Raw genomic sequence first — 17,286 nt, 5'->3', positions numbered from 1 at the left:
TAGACAACACGAATAGTTTTGTTTGCTGCCTATATATGGTAAAAGTTGAAACCCATTGATATAACTTAAAACAACAAAACGATGTCAATCACCATTGAGGTTTTAAATTTACATTTTCCTCAAGTATTAGTTTGTATAAAGTAAAAATCTACTTTAACATTACATTTCAATGTAAGACAAGATACATAAGAAATCAAACAAAAGACAAAGCAAGAGTTTTGGTGAAAAAATTCAAATTTTGTATAAACTACTTTTCAAAGTAAAAAATGTGCATATATACAACTATGATCAATCAATCAAATAGATCTAATTTAAGATACCAATCTTTGATCCTCTCTCTTGCAACTAATAACATGGGCATGAAAAATCTACGAGAAGGATTGAAAACTTTTAAGCTTGAACCTTTACAATTTCTACCATTTTTTTTGAAAAATGGTAAATATATAAGTTTTACCAATTTTTTTTTTACAATTTCTATTTTTTGCTGAAATATATATTGTTTGAAAAATTATTATTTTCTGTGTTATTTAGAAGCTCTATTATGTTTTGTTTATAATATATCATTTTATTTTGAAATTTGTATTAATGTTTTGTTTATTTATTTATTATTTTTAGATAAAAATGTTTTTTTTTTCTTTTTTGAAAACTTCATCATATCCTATGTATTTTACAATTCATGTTCTTGAATGAAGTATACAAATTTATTTATTTTTCATCTTTATGCTTTTTTCCAAGTTCTAATGTTTTAGATAAAATATATGATGTTGTTCGATTTGAGGCAGCTCGAATCGAGGACGTAGTGAGATGATTCTGCCAACTAGATGAGGCTAAGGTGGAAGGACGAAGGCATGCATTGAGTTGATCTGCAAGCACAAGGAAAGTCAGAGGCCTGAGGAGTTGTTCCTCGGGTAGGCACTTTGATGCTAAAGTCAGTAATAACGAGGGAAATTAGTTGGGGCGAATTGAAGAGAGCAAATTAGTTTGGATTGAGGTGATGAGACTGACACATGGCGTCTTAGGCCAACTCATACACCACCTAAACACCACTTTCTCAGTTCTGAAGTCGAGGAGTGTAGTGCTTGGACGGAGTGGAGCAAAAGAGATCCTAAGTCCTTGGTTGGAGAACTTTAACTTATTTAGCTAGTTAAGGTTTGGTTGGATCAGACCGGCGAGTTGCTCGACTGGTCTAGATCTTCCCTCGTCACCCCTACGGGCTGCATCGTTTCGTCTTCCTAAGGTTATGCACGTGCAGAGTACGATGCTAGATCAACATCGTTGATCTGATTTGATCTCGTCCGTTGGCTACCTCTATATAAGGAAGAGGGACAAGCCATTTCACTTTGTCATTTTTGAGTGAGAGCGAGCTTTGGAGTTTGGAGTTTGGCAGGTGCCCAGTCCTTGGCTGGTGCTTTAAGTGCTCTTCACTACCTACTTCGGTAAGATGTCTTCTTCTTCCTCTTCTTCCTCCTCTTCCTTATCTTCTTTTTCTTCCCGCTGTAGTAGTTCTTCAGGTAGTGAGTTCAAGCCAGAGCCTTAGCAGGAGGTTCTTGCACTCATGGTTCCTGAGACTGACACTAATAAGATTGAGGTTGAGGGCTTAAAAGGCAAAGAGGCCCAGGTCGAGGAGGTCGGGGTTCCTTGGGGGGCTGACGTTGAGGATATAAACGAAGCTGATGTAGAGATTGTGTTTGAGGGGAGCTTAGTACCCCTTCGCAGTTTGGTGAATGCTTCACGTCCTCTCCTTGTAGCCTAACACCTCAAAACTTGGCTTGTTTTAGGGAGTTGTGTTGGAATCCAAAGGAGTACGAGTTGAGGTGTCATGGAATAGGTGAATGGGCTACCTCAGTTCGCCCCGGTGACTTTTGTGTCTATCAACATAGCTTGATTGTTGGGTTGAGATTCCCCCTTGATGTTGGTCTCATGACTATGTTGAGGTGGCACCACATCCAACGGGTTCAACTCATGCCAAAATCTTTTAGGTACCTTGTTGGGCTTTCTTTCTATTGCACCATTCACAACATATATATCACCTTGTTGATATTTACATACTTTCTGCACTTGAAGAAGTACTAGTAGGGATACTACTAGTTTTTAGCTTGACCGAATTCCAAGGTGATCGTTGGACCCCTCCTCGATGAAACACTGAAAAGAGGGGCTCTTCTCTATGCATTGCGGAATTGATGGTCCTTAAGAAGAAAGTGATGACTCTAACAAGGCCAAGTTGTCTTGAGAGGAATTGGTGGCCATTTATTGGTTAGTTAGGGTGTTGGGATGATGGAGCCCCCGGCTGCTTTGTTATTACTTGTAAGTTTCTTGGTATTTCTTCTTCAACTTATGTGACTACATATTTTCCTCCGCATAACTACTTATGGCCAACAATGAAGAGGAAAGTGTGTGGCATATGCAGGTGCCGTGATGAGGAAGGCAGCTTCATACAGTGTTCGGGCAGGAAGACTGACACATGGCGTCTTAAGCCACCTTATACACAACCAGAACAATATATTTTTATCATTTTCTATGTTTTTAGGCTTTTTTGCTTTTCGGTTGATATATATATATATATATATATATATATATGTCACTAATGGGCTGTGAGTCATTAATGGGTGGTTGGTACTTAACCTGCACCACCCAATCCATGCATGTCACCCATACGTTTGCCACAAAGTTCAAATATTGAATTTTGAAGATGTAATAAAAATATACAATCTCATAAAAATTCATCACCGGGAGCCAAATGTTGGAATGTGGAAGCTTTCTATGGCAAATAAAGGTTCGAGGACCTAAATTTTTAGTCATGAGGAGACTTGTGAGGAGGAGATCCGAATTCCATTGTAAACAGTCTGAACCAGGACCAGATATCGTAGATTCATCTGAGTCCCATTATTAAGACTCCGAAGTTTCATTTTCCTCTTACTGGAATTGCCTGATTTCCTGAAGATAAGTTTATGAATTGATCCTTTATTCCCAAAATCAGATTAAACACACTACTATTCAGGGCAATACACATTAATAAAAGATGATTGGCAACAGTTATTACCAACACCCATTAATATAAAAGAGAAGTTTTAGCAATAGTTCTTTGCCAAAGCGACAAAGCCCAGCACATGGAACATAACTTCATAACGGGCAGCTTAGTTATTCATGCGCATATGGTTCATAGTTTAGTTTAGTTTTAGACGTTTATGGTAAAGGGAAAACCTTTTCCTTCACCATAACATTTCCTACACTACCCGGCGAGCCCATCTCTTTCTCTTTTCCCCGGAAAAGAGATGATCTCCTCACTCTAATGGTAGCAGGAATTGATCCCCTGCAATAACATATCAGATATCCTACCATCTGGGCCAATTATCAGTTGATCCCGCATGGTTTGGTTTTATCCATTGAAAAGATGGCTTGAAATAAGCAAACGATGGTTGCCAACAAAATTTGTATGGGCGCTCCATAAAACACATCCCATGGCCATGGGTGTTTCAAATACATCCCAATTGTGTATTAAAAACATCTTCTAATAACAAATATGGGAGATGTTCCCAATATATGCTGAGATGTGGGCATACAATATATGTGGGGCGCACTTGTGGGGTGCAATTATGAATTCGTCACCAAGGGGCCCCAAGGTATTGCGTGGTGGAATCCTCCAATCCCCACTTCAAATGCTGAGGATTAACTGGTTTTAAAATAATTTGGGTTAGCTGAACGGGGAAATAGCAGTAATAGAAACCATAGGAGAGACAAGGTAGGTAGTAGGGCTTGAGGGTTAATGTTGTCGGGACAGTTAAACCACGAGAACCAACCGGCAACAGGCAGCCAAAATGGCCTCTTATTTTTCAAAAGGGTCCGATTCAGTGTCGACTTCGTCAAAATCCACCTCAGACATCTGTTCCGACCACGTCAGCTTATTTTAATATAAACTAGTTATAACGTTAATTTGAAAACCATTCGTTATATTAGGGGCTGTTTGGCATAATTGCTGTTTTCTGGAGCAACGGTGCTACATCAGCATCACATCGGAAAAAATGGTGCTCCAGGAAACAAGCATTTGTTTGGAACCGTTTTTCCACATAAACGATGCTCTAATCCATACCTCGGAAATCAGGAAGCCATGGCTTGGAGCAACGCCAAATTTGGCATTTCTTGGAGTTGCAACTCGTTGCTGCCAACAGGGCAGTGATGTGGCATTGGATAATGGGTACTAGTGCTGAAAACATTTCCTGGAGCAATGGTACTGAACAAATAAAGTTGTTGCTCCAGGAGACGTCCTACCTGGCAGCAATGATTCCAAACAAAAATAAAGGTACTGTTTTCAAAGAAAACTGTGCTCCAAGCCACACACATCAGCAGCACCACGGTGCTGCAACTACAACATCGATGCCAAACATATACTTAATAAATTAAAGGTCATGTTTGGGAGTGTTTATGTTAAAAATTAAATAAATGCTTAAAAATAAGTGTTTCTTTGAATAAACACTTATTTATATTTGGCATCCATCTTTTTCAAGTGCTTATTTTAAAAAATAAACACTTATTTTATATTAGATATTTGGTGGTTTTAGTGGTCTTTTTCTCTAATAAGCACTCGTGATTCTTTTGTCTTTCATTTTCTTTCAAATTTTTAAAATATCCAATCAAAAGTGAATGAATAAAAGTACTTTGTTAGAATTGCTTTTGTAAAAATGTTTTCACAAAAGTATTTTGATAAAAATACTTTTACAAAAGTACTTTTGTAAAAATGCTTTTATAAAAGTACTTTCGTAAATGATTAATGGACCATTCTACCCCGTGATCCAATAATGGAATTGAGTCTGAAGACATTGCAAGTAAGATTAGTGTGAATTTTGAATGACGTAAAAGTGACTATAAATTTTAGGGAGAATTATTGTTCAGCCCACCGTTAGAATTCTTAGCTCCACTGTACAATTGGGTTAGATGCCAATTCGGGGTAATTTACATTTTGAATTATTATAGTTTTGCAACGAAATTCAGAATTTTAAAGTGGGGTGCAATGTATTTTTCCGTAAATTTTATTTACCAACTTTTATTTGTTGGACTGGTAAGGTGACAAGTGGCTAATTGATGAGATTTATTGTTAGTGGTAACGGAGATTTGGGATTGAATCCCGCTTCATGGACTACCCCCGTTGTGTAAGGATCTTTTATCTTTTTTTTTGGGCTGGTTTATTCATGTATGTGTTATCCATATAGAGTTCTTAGTTGTAGATTGGGATCAATCTTGTAAACTTACACGTGAAGCTTCAGTCTGGATTTCCTCCCAATAAAATACATTCTTCACATCTCATTTTCCAATTCAATTAACCATTTAACTTAATTAAACAAAATCAATAAAAATCCTCTGTTTTTCAAAATTACTTAAATATACATTGTTAAAACTTTGGGCTTTTTGCATAAAAATTAACAAAATTTGTTGAATTGACAAAATTAAATACGTTTCAAAATAAATTGCAAAAGTCGATAGCGAGAAGAAAAAAGTCTTTAGTGGGACCAATTTGCCGCTGGTTTAAAAGCCCGCCATTCTCTCTCTCTCTCTCTTCAAACGATTCTTCTCACTTTTTCTCGTCTCTTTCTTCTCACTATTACCTACACCTCTCTCCCCCAATCTCTAATTTATCTCTCCCATAAGCAAACCTACTTCATGCCTCTTGGCATCTCAGTCTAAAAGAACAAAAGCAAAAGGGGAGTTTGTATCATTTTTCCATGCCTCTGTTGGTTCTTAGCTCGTCTCTGTATGCTCAAAAGACCGTTTTCTTTGAAGTAACATGTTCTGCTGTTGAGGGTGTTTTCTCTTTCTATCTGTGCGTCATTGTTTCTAGCTTCTTAATGGAATATAAATCTCATACCACCTTGAATTGACAGAGGTCCCATTTGACATGAATTCATTGATAAAAACCACCCTTATTAGATTCTACTTTTAGCATAAATTCTTGTAGATGTCTTAAAAATGGTGTCAATATAGGTCAAATAAGTCGCTAAAACTTTGGTACAAGAAATCACTTATGCATTATTGCATGGAAAAAAATTCTGGACTCGGTTAACAACTTAACAAGTAGTGCTTCAAAGGGAAAAAAATGTAGGCATCATTAGACAACAAATAGATTGGATGGTGTTTTACAGGCTAATACTGAATGGTTGCTTATAGTTTCGAATCATCAATTGCGGTTGCAAATATCTATCACTTAGGTGACAAAATAGTATTTCCACTCTCAAATTCATCTAAAACCCAACAGTCTACAAGGTTTTATATGATTCTCGCAATTGTACAGACTATCCGGTATAGTGGAGACCGGATGATGTTTTATAGACCTAGAAACCATTCGGCATTACACAAGCCAAATGGTTGCTTAATTATAGTTACAATCATCAATTATAGGGGTGCAAATGGGTTAAATCATTATCCAATCCGATCCGAGATTCAATCCTATTTGGTCGAATTCGGATCACCCCTATTCGAATCTTTGAATTGGGTCGAATAATAGGATCCAATCAGAAACCGGATTGGATTTAGATAACCCCCTATCTGATCCGATATATGTTATATATTTATTTATATAAATATACATAATACATATATATGTTATTTATTTATTTATAAATATATTATTTATATTATATTTTTATAAATTTATTATATTATTTATTTTTTTATAAAAAGCATGAAAGTAAACTTCTAATTGGATGTTGAATAGCAAAGTGCATGGTTATAATTCCCCCTACCAGACCATACATTGGACTTTGCGTTCTCCTAGTGTTGTGTTCTCCAAAATCTGATGTGTCACATTTGGGTTGGAGAGTTCAGCTTATTATGCCTAAAGTGAATATATATATATATATATATATATATATATATATATATATATATATATATTTATTTATTTAAATATAAAATATTTAATATTATTAATTATAAATATTAAACAAATGTAACCCAAGTTGGATGTTTTCACTAATGGTTGGTTGGTTTTTAGTGACCAACTTCCCAACTTGGCCAAGTCAATTTGGTTGGCCAAACAACCTACAAATGAATCAAACCAACCCGTGAACACTACTAATTTTAGCTAAAATAATAGTTTAATTTCTAAAAAATAACAATAGTCTAATCGCCAATAATTATTGACAATTTTCTATTAAATAATAAAACAAAAAGAGATTTATACATAATTATTGAAAATATATTTATCACAAAAATTCAATAAATAATTACTAAAAATACAATAAATATAAAATTTAGTATATATAAATATATAATAAATATAGATTAAGATTTTAAAATTATTATTTATATATATCAATTATTATTAATTGATATAGAAATTATTATTATATTTTTAATATCTATTAAAACCATATTTTCAATGTTATTACCTGTTTTTGTTATTTGAAAGCTTCAACACCTCTAAATTATTTGATATATTTTTCATTATTTCAGTGATAATTAAATAACATTTAAAATATGATTAATTAATATTTTTTTTTAATTTTTAAATTATTTAATATTAGTTATTTACAATATTTTTATATATTTAAATGATATCATTATCTTGTTATTTTAATATTACTTATTTATTGAATTTCATAATCCATAAAATTATAAGTTATACTATTATTCCATAATTTATTTATTAACAAAAATATAACATTATTATTAATAATTTTAAATATTATGAAATCTATTATAATGATTTTCTACTTTTAATAAAATTTTTAATTTTATTACATAATTTCATAATTTTAGTTGTTTAAAATTTAGTTATGCTAAGTATTTTGTTATTTAAAATATTTATATGTTTAAGTATTTAAACTATATTTATTTTAATGTTATTACATAATATTAAATATTTTGTTATATAACATTTAACTAATTTTAATATTTTTTATTTATAGTATTTAGTTATTGAATTTTTAAATAATATTTTTTAATTTTTAATTTTTATTATTTGAATAAGACTTAAATTGAATAGTTCATAAAATTATAATTGATATTGTTAGTACATAATTTCATTATGAATTTTATAAAAGTATAAAATTATTTATAATATGTGATGAGGGCAGATTTGGCCCTCTGCTGACATCACGACACGTGGCGTCTCAAAATAGCTAGTTGACACCACAAGGGCGATAACTTGCCTTAGCCAAAATGATGGAAACCCAGGTGTCAACCTATTGGAGACCTAGCTAGTGACCTACCTCCACCTACTTGATGGAATCCCAACTGACGACCTCATACACAACTCGGGCACCTCTATAGGGCATCTAGGAGCACCTCGTATAGGGCCAACCTGTGGTACATTTTTGTTACCGGTCCGAGGGACCTTGACGCGAGGAGCAACCTCCCTCGAGGACTTGTCGACTCGACTGAGGTCTAGGTGGTGACTCGCAAGACGTGCTCACTGACATCCTTCGTGTGTGCACATCTCGTCACTCCCGGGTCTTCCAGAAGTCATCTCCCACACTGAATGTTTCGGAGGAAATTGAATAAGGCACAAAGCCTGGTCTACGTGTTCCACCTACCTCCGAGGACTTTGGACTAGACAGCCACGTCTTCCCGAAGATCTCGAATGCGGTGTGTGAAGCCTGTGCCAAACAACGCTTATATAAAGGTCTTATTTCCAACCTTAAAAGGTACGTGCAACTTAGCTATCGAGCTCTCTAGCTCTCTAGCATTTTATCTCTCTCTAAGATCTTCACATCACTGACTTAAGCATCGGAGTGCCCATCACAGGTAAAGCAACCCAGGCACTCTAACACTATTTCTTTGCAGATCGACCCAACAAACTAGCCGACTTGGCATCCGAGCCACCTTCTAGCAAGGAACTCACTAGCTCGGCGTCTAAGTTGTCCTCTAGCAGGGAGTTGCCAGATTGTCACAAGTGACTCCTTCACTGCACCATTAGGCACCTTCAGCCGTACCAACAGAGTGCCTACCACATGCCTTCATGGTGTCATCATGTGTGTCAGGGGTGGGTTATGTATGTATCTTGTAAGGGGGGACTGCCAATGGCATTACTGTAATTACTTAGTATGAGTTTCCACTATTTTGATGTTTCCTTTTGTCACTCCCCCAAAAGCTTAACATACTCTTTGAGGGGAGGTAGGTAGTCGAGTAAGTCATAAGCGTGTAAAGGTTAAGAACGAGATCCCCTCGACACTATACTATGTGCTTGTGCTTGTCACTGATTAATGCAATACAAGTTGACTTTTGTCTAATTTGTGTGCTTTCTTGTTGCCTTTTGTGTGTTGTTGCTTGCATTTGTAGGATTTCTCGACCCCCTTGAGTGCCGCATGGGGCCTCGTCGATTAGCCCCATGACAGTTGGTATCAGAGCAGGTTGCTCCTCAACGCACATGACCCTTGCATAGAAACACTAGTGGTGGCACAATGGAGCACAACGAGGAACTCCCCGACGAGATTCAGCATGGCCTTGCACATGCTAGAAAGACCAATGAGGCTCTAGGCGATGAAGCCGTTACAGAGAAGGCCCCGAAGGGTTGCACATCCAAAGCCAGTAAGCACGACAAGTCAGTTGAAAAGCTTGCTGCCTTCGACACACACATCCTTCATTGCGAAGTGACCGTTGGGGAGATGCGTGATCGAGTAGAAGAAATCCACCTGAACATGGAAACAATTGAGAGCTCCCTGGTGGAGCTAGAAGCCCGTTTAAATGGCATTATGAATGAGGTCCAAGACGTCCTGAATGGCACCCTCAAAGAAGTCCTCGGCACTACATCCCGACAAGAAGGGAGCTCATCTTGATCCAACATCCAAAACCAGGTCGATGAGATGAGAGCTGAATGGATGGCCATGAAAGTAGCCATGGCCGCTCCGATGGACCTCCAGACACAATTAGATGAACTAAGAGGAGACATGCCGCTCTTCAAGAGATTAGTGGCCAGCACCCCAAGCCCCTCCACAACACTGGTCCCTACTCGTGTGAAGATTCGGGAGCCCACACCTTATGCCAGCTCCGAAGATGCTAGAGAACTTGACAACTTCTTGTGGAAAATGGAACAATATTTCCTTGCCGCTGGCATTGATGATGACCTAACTCAGATTCGTACAGTGATCATGTATTTGACTGACATTGCTATGCTTTGGTGGCGCAGGCGATGCCAACACATTGAACGGGGTACGTGCACCATTAAGACATGGACTGATTTCAAGCGAAAACTAAAGCGGCAATTCTACCCAGAGAACGTGGAGTACCTGGCGCGGAAGAAGTTGAAAGCACTCAAGCATGGGGACTCACTCCACGACTATGTCAAAGAGTTTTCATCCCTTACCATCAAGCTATCTACACCACTCCGGTAATAGAGTTCGTGCACGTCGACAACCATCAAGCAAAGAAGAAGACCCAAGCCTGTGCCCAAGTTCGCCCACACCTACTACCACAACCACTGGGGAGAGCGAGTGCCACCCAAGCCACTTAGGGACCACTTTCGCACCATCCCTTAGACTAAATCACGTAGTAGCCCTGTGAGTCACCCTTGGGAAAAAATTCATGGGAACCAACACCCCAACAATCCAAAACATCATTTTGACCCTTACCTGGTCCAAACCTTCCCTATGGCCAAGCTGAATCAGCCATTATCATACCTTGAGGCCGCCGGGAAATGACTTTTTCATAGGAAACCCCAACAAAACAAACAAGATAACCCAACCATGCCATCCAAATCTACACTTCGGCCTTGGACGACAGCTGGTTCGTGGAATAACAGGAGAACCTTCCTTCCGCACCAGTGACTCTAAAGGACCAGCCAAAGCCGATATCCGAGGACGTAGATCGAATTGAGTGGGGGAGACTGTCACAAGTGACTCCTTCACTGCGCCATCAAGCACCTTTAGCCGTACCAACAGAGTGCCTACCACATGCCTTCATGGTGTCATCATGTGTGTCAGGGGTGGGTTATGTATGCATCTTGTAAGGGGGGGACTGCCAATGGCATTACTATAATTACTTAGTATGAATTTCCACTCTTTTGATGTTTCTTTTTGTCACTCCCCAATGGCATTACTGTAATTACTTAGTATGAATTACTTCCTGTACTGTATGCTTGTGCTTACCACTGATTAATGCAATACAAGTTGCATTTTGTCTAATTTGTGTGCCTTCTTGTTGCCTTTTGTGTGTTGTTGCTTGCATTTGTAGGCTTTCTCGACCCCCTCAAGCGCTGCACGGGGCCTCACCGATTAGCCCCGAGACAAGATTACGCATCATCAGTTGGCGTTGTCTGTGGGAAACACTACACAAAAGCTAAGTTCTTGCCCATGTTCTAAGCCTCAAGTAATGGCATTTTCAAAGCAACAACAACAACACCTAGATCAAAGGAACCCTCACAAGGTGCAAAATCAGAAACATAAGCCTGAACAAGTTCTAGCAACCAATAGACTATGGATCTTCCCCCATAGGACGAGCCTTCCATTGTTCCCGTGGGAGTTGACAGCTAACAAACTGTGGAGTCGCCCTGCCAACCTCAACTCATTTTAAATTTACACTTAAAAGCCAAGTTCTCAACTCATTTTAAATTCGCACTCAATGGTAATCTGCCCAGATGAGTCTCGTCAGCTCTGTTCGCAAGGTTGCCTCTACAGATCAAGCCCTTAGCGGCTCCCGTGGGAGTCGGCAGCCAACGGACTCTGCGGTCACCCTTGCGTGTCGAGCCTTTCAAGGCTCTTGCGTGAGCTAGCGGACTACAATTAGTAGAGTCGCTCCCTGTAGGTTAAGCTCCCAACGGCTTATCATAGGAGAAGATGACTAGCATTTTCGAGAGCTGACGTAGTGTAGCCGTGGCATCAATCCACCATTTAAGCGCCAATAGTGGCACACATATCAACACTACTATCACAAGGGGGGCAGAAACTAGACGACCAGCCCGGGTGAGCTTCAATGGTTTGGCCCAAATTGTCTCCTAGCCCAACTGCAAAGCCTCACTACTGATCGAGCCCTCCATGGCTCCTATAAGAGTTGGCAGCTAGCTGAATGTGGAACCGGCCTCACAAATCAAACCTTTCATGGTTCCTATGAGAGTAGGTGACCCGCAGGTAGTAGAGCCACCCCTTAAAGGTGAGCCCCCGATGGCTCTAGTTAGGGCTGTTCATAACAAGACCCAAACCGACCAAACTAAACAACCCGTTCTGATGCAACCCGAGTCGGTTGGTTTTTCTTCACACTAGTTGGTTTCGGGTTGTAAAAATTGGTAAACCGATGGTTCGGTTCGGTTTCGGTACTGAAACCAAACTGAACCGAATCGAGTTATTTAACTACTTATTACTTATTAGTTATTACTTAACTAGGTTGTCTCTATTCTAGTTACAACCTAACTTAGTTCCTAGTCTTTTCTTTAGGAATGCCATTAATGGCAAGCATTGCAAGGCAAGGAATCCCTAGTCCTACTCCCTACACCTTTACTGCTTTAGAAATATTAGCTTGATAGCTTATTGCATTTTTTGGAAAGGTTTAAATAAAGGGTCTCTACTTTCTATGGTCTTTTACACCAAATAGGCAATGGCAAATAGGTGTCATTTTTTTTCTTAGATTAGAAGTCTTCTTCCAATTTCCAAATTTCATTCTTCTTTCTCTAACTCTCTTTGACTCTTCTTTTCTTGGTATTGGCATTGATTTGAACTTCAATTACCTCTTTTCTTGATATTGGATTTTTAAGGCCAAGAGATACCTTGAATATTGCAAAACCTACCCAAAATGACCCAAACTGACTCAAACCGACCAGGTCGGTTTTTCTTAGCACAGGGTCAGTTTCGGTTTCATACTTTCATCTTTCGGCAACCCGACCAGGTTGGGTCGGTTTGAAAAATAGTAGTAAACCGACCCAACCGGCCCGTGAGCAGCCCTAGCTCCAATAGGCGTGGGAGGCCAGTTGTTCCAGGAGCGGGTGTAGTACATGTGCGACATTGACCCACGAACGTAGATTTGGGAGAGTCAATCCCACATGATGCCATAGATGCAACAATGTTTAAAGCTACAACAAAACGACATGCTTTTTGCTATGGCCCCCTATGCCGACCTTGAGATACATCGGCAGCTCGACAGCTTGGCACCGTTTTGATGGCCGAAATTATGACCATCTGCTTTGGCGATTTGGTCAAATCAAATTAAGGGGAAGCCAAACCAATTTTAGCTAAGGACCCCTACACTGACATTGGGATACTTTGGCAGCTTGGCGCCATTTTGGTAGTCGAAATTATGACTATCCTCTTTAGTGACTTGGTAAAATTAAATTTGAAGGGGAAGCCACCCCACTTTTTAGCTAAGGCCCCCTCAAGTTGACCTAAAAACACAACGGCAACAAGTAGACCAATCTAAGCAAGTTGACATCTATTAGCTTAGAAACGTTTTGACTACCGCTACTACACTTAAATTGATCTCAAAGGACGTCTGCATCTCACCTCTTACCTGAAAAAGAGGAAAGAGAAATTGAGGAAAGGAAGACTAGTTCACTTTCAGCATTGTGGCAGACATGCAAACTTGGCCGATTTCTTCATAGTCGCCCTCCACCTCGGTTTCATGTTCCGCATCGACCTTGTTGGTTACTCCTTCAAGAACAGGCTTAAGGGACTTTGCGTTGTAGTCTACGTAAGTGGAGTGACTTGGCAAGGCAATCACGTAGTTGGAAGCCCCTCTTGAGGATGGCATGACGAATTTCCCTCTTAAGGTATTTGGCCAAATTGCAGAACTCCTTGACGGTTGTATCCCTAGTAAGGTAGATGTCCTTGGGGTGCCTACTCCCCCTCTCCTTGAGCAAATGAGTTCGCTCCTGTGCTCCGATAATCAAGATGGAGAAGTCTTGCGTAAGGTTGCATTCAACCATTAAACTCTTCTGACCTGAGGAGCAAATTGGACCGACACCTATGAGCTCATCGAACCAATCATTCCAAACCAAAAACCTACAACAAGCTACTGCCTTCGCCAAACCAACCTCATCTTGGGAGTGATGAGGGTAGTTTTGGCCCTTCGTTGACATCATGACACGTGGTATCTCAGAACAACTGGACGACACCTCGACACCACAAGGGCAATGACTTACCTTAGCCAAAATGATGGAAACCTAGCTGCCGACCTATTGGAGACCTAGTTGGCGACCTCATACACGACTCAAGCACCTCGACAAGGCAACTAGGAGCACCTCGTCCATGGCTGACCTGTGATACCTCATTGTTACCGATCCAAGGGACCTCGACACGAGGAGCGTCCTCCCTCGAGGACTTATAGACTCAAATGAGGTCTAGGTGCCGACTCGCGAGACGTGCTTGCTGACCTCCTTCGTGTGTGCATCTCGTCACCCCGGGTCTTTCGAAAGTCAGTTCCTGCACCGAATGTTTTGGAGAAAACCGAATAAGGCAAAAAGCCTGTTCTACATATGCCACTACCTCAAGGACTTCCGACCAGCCAGCCACGTCTTCCTGGAGATCTCAGACGCACTTATCCAACATTAGAAGGTATGTACAACTTACCTCTCACAACTCTCTAGCTCTCTAGCACTTTATCTCTCTCTAAAATCTCCACATCGCTGATTTAAGCATCGGAGTGCCCACCTCGGGTAAAGCAACCCAGACTCTGACATTGTCTCTTTGTAGGTCCACCGGCAAAATAGTAGGCTCGGCATCCGAGCCACCTTCCGACAGGGAGTTGCCAGATCGTGCATCATCAATATGAATATTATTAAATCTATTATAATTTTTTGTGTTTTTAATAATAAATATTTTAAAGTTATTACATAATTTCATTATAATATTTAGATAATTTTTAAATTTTTAACTCAAACTTTCTTTTGATAGATATAGATGAAAAGTTGGGTACGATAAACAGGAATTAGAGATAGTTTAGGAGAGAAACTGTCTACTAAATTAGAAATAATTTTGGAGATAATTAGGAATTATATATAATTTAGGAGATAAATAGGAATTATAGATAATTTAGGAGAAAGTAGGGATAGTAGTGCCACTTGGCTAGATTAGATTAGGCATGCATTTTGTTCCGTGGGTGTTTCATGATAGGTGTTTATCAAAACGCCACCATCTCATCGCCAAATCAGCATTGATATTCACAAAAGTGGGTTTTGATTTATGTGCCACTTGGCTAGATTTATGTGCACACCAACCATTGGGGGAAGCTTCATTTTGACGCTTCCCCCAATGGTCGAGCGTTTATTCATTGTTCTGCTAATGTGCACCTAATAGTGTCTAGTTGTCCATAAATGGTTTATCGAGTACTTTTCTCAGTTTTGAAGACAAATCAAATACAAACGTTTACTTAATAAACGGAAGCTAATCTAAATACATACTAGATTTTGGTAGAGAGATTTTAGGAATAATTTTAAAAAGGGATAAACATAAAGGGAAAAGGAATGGACAGTCTTGCTGAGATGTCAAAATGAGTGAGGGAGAAGATAGTGATGAGGTGGCTCCGTAAGGGAGCAAGAAAGAGTAAAATGACGTTTGAGAAGAGTTATGTGTTACATTGTCACAGATTTGTCCTCTCAAGCCCACAGCCCACTGTCACGTCTTCACAAACGTCAACCCCACGCAGAATTACAATGTGTACTGATAGAGTTAGTTTGTTTCTTTCTTTTTGCAGTTAATATGTTCCAGGCTTACAGCTTGAATTCCATGAGTCTAAAGCTTATAACCATTTTCAAAAAAGAAAAAAGAAAAAAGCTTATAGGGTTTCAATTTCGATGGATACTTGAGCTGAAGGGTCGTTATCCTGTAATCTGTATCTATGGGCTGACTTTTTCTAGAGTCCATGACAAGATGGCGATGCGTACCAAAATTCGTTATGCCGTTTATTATATCAACTCTTTGGCATCTGCAAGGCCCATCACGATTTGTTACCAATTATCATTTCTTTGTTCAAATTCCTTAGTTTTAGCATGGTGGCAGCCTTACTATATTGAGAAAAGGACGGCCTCGAAGTTTTTCCAACGTTCTAATGGAAGTCATTGTCATCCAATTGTTAGTTCGGAAATTAAAAGAAATGAAATTATTTATTCTCTAACACAATAAGCACAGCTTCACCAATTATCTTAATGGAAGTTTAATTAATTATAATGGGGGCGATGTAGATAAGAGAGTAAATTATTTGATCAAATGGCTCTAATACCATTTCAGGAAACTTCTCAGCCAAAAATATTAAACTCTTAAGCAAGGTCCCTGGGTACTGAATAGAGGTTGTGTTCATTGAATTTGCCACGTCTGAGAGTCAAGATTAGTTGCACTTGATGGGTGTGTTAGTGGAGATCAGTTTGGCGCTCCACATGCGCATCCAATGGGCGGTTACGTGTGGAAGCTTATGAATATGTATATATATATAACAATCATATTTTTAAAAATATTAATATATATACATACATATGTTGATGTATATAGACCTGTTTATGGGTCGGGTTTTGGGCCTAATTTTATATTGTCTCGGGCTTGGGCTTTGGGCTGGGCACATTAGAATTTTGACAAAAGTTAAGTTCGAGCTCGGCCCACGAACAGGTCTAGACGTATGAAAACATATATGCATATATATTAGTAGAAATCCTCGCAGAACAGGGAATGAGGTCTCCACAGGGGAAATCATCCCCATCCCTATTCCATTTTGGGCAGGTCCTCACAAGGATTGGAGAAATGGGATAAATTGTCCTCCCTATGAATATGTGTTAGTGAGCTAGAAAAAGAAAAATTGTCTTATAAATATATGTAAATTAGCACGTGTTTCACGTTTGAACTCTGAAATCCACGTGGATCAAACAGTAATTTTTGTGTGGATATGAATGAGAATGGGTTTGATAAAGTTTCTGTTTATTTTAACTAAACATTTGTACTTGATTTGTTTTCAAACCCAAGAAAAGTATCAACCATTCATGACACATAGGCGCCACTAGGTGCCTTTAGGTAGAGGTGTAAAGCGTGTTGGGCCAGGCCCATGCTAAAAGCGGGCCATGTCGTGCTGGCTTGTGGGCCGTCACGCCCTCCCTAGTGGAAATTTTGGGGGTTGGCTTGGCATGGCTCACTACCCAAGCCCAAGCGGGCCTGTGCCGTGCCGTGCTGTGGACTTGGGTCGGACCAAGCTGTAGGTCGTGCCGGGCTGGGCCATACGGCGGGCCTTGGGCCTGGGCTGAACCGGGCTAGACTGAATGGATTATGGATAATAGGATACGAATAATAACAAATTTACATTTACCTAAAAAATAAATAAATAAAAGTATAAAACAATTCAAATAGGTTTTTAAGAATTTTATTTTATTTAAATTTGAATGAATAATGACACAAA

The 17,286-nt window shown here is 39.1% G+C and overlaps 1 protein-coding gene and 1 long non-coding RNA gene across 2 annotated transcripts; both read left to right on the top strand.

Annotated features, from left to right (window-relative positions):
• The first annotated feature begins 1,346 nt into the window (after positions 1-1,346).
• On the top strand, positions 1,347-2,563 carry LOC148879676 (uncharacterized). Its single transcript, XR_016105888.1, has 3 exons — positions 1,347-1,979; positions 2,065-2,304; positions 2,408-2,563. It is a non-coding gene; the product is annotated as an uncharacterized LOC148879676 (long non-coding RNA).
• A 7,264-nt stretch (positions 2,564-9,827) lies between these two features.
• Positions 9,828-10,322, top strand: LOC148879675 (uncharacterized). Its single transcript, XM_088975000.1, has one exon. The coding sequence runs from the start codon at positions 9,828-9,830 to the stop codon at positions 10,320-10,322; it is 495 nt and encodes a 164-aa protein (XP_088831126.1).
• Positions 10,323-17,286: the final 6,964 nt, after the last annotated feature.

Source organism: Nelumbo lutea, chromosome 1 (genome assembly GCF_056320005.1).
Source record: "Nelumbo lutea isolate HS-2025 chromosome 1, American lotus-T2T, whole genome shotgun sequence".
Classification (NCBI taxonomy): Eukaryota; Viridiplantae; Streptophyta; class Magnoliopsida; order Proteales; family Nelumbonaceae; genus Nelumbo; species Nelumbo lutea.
Note: the sequence above shows the minus strand (reverse complement) of the source record. Positions and strands in the feature narration are given on the sequence as shown.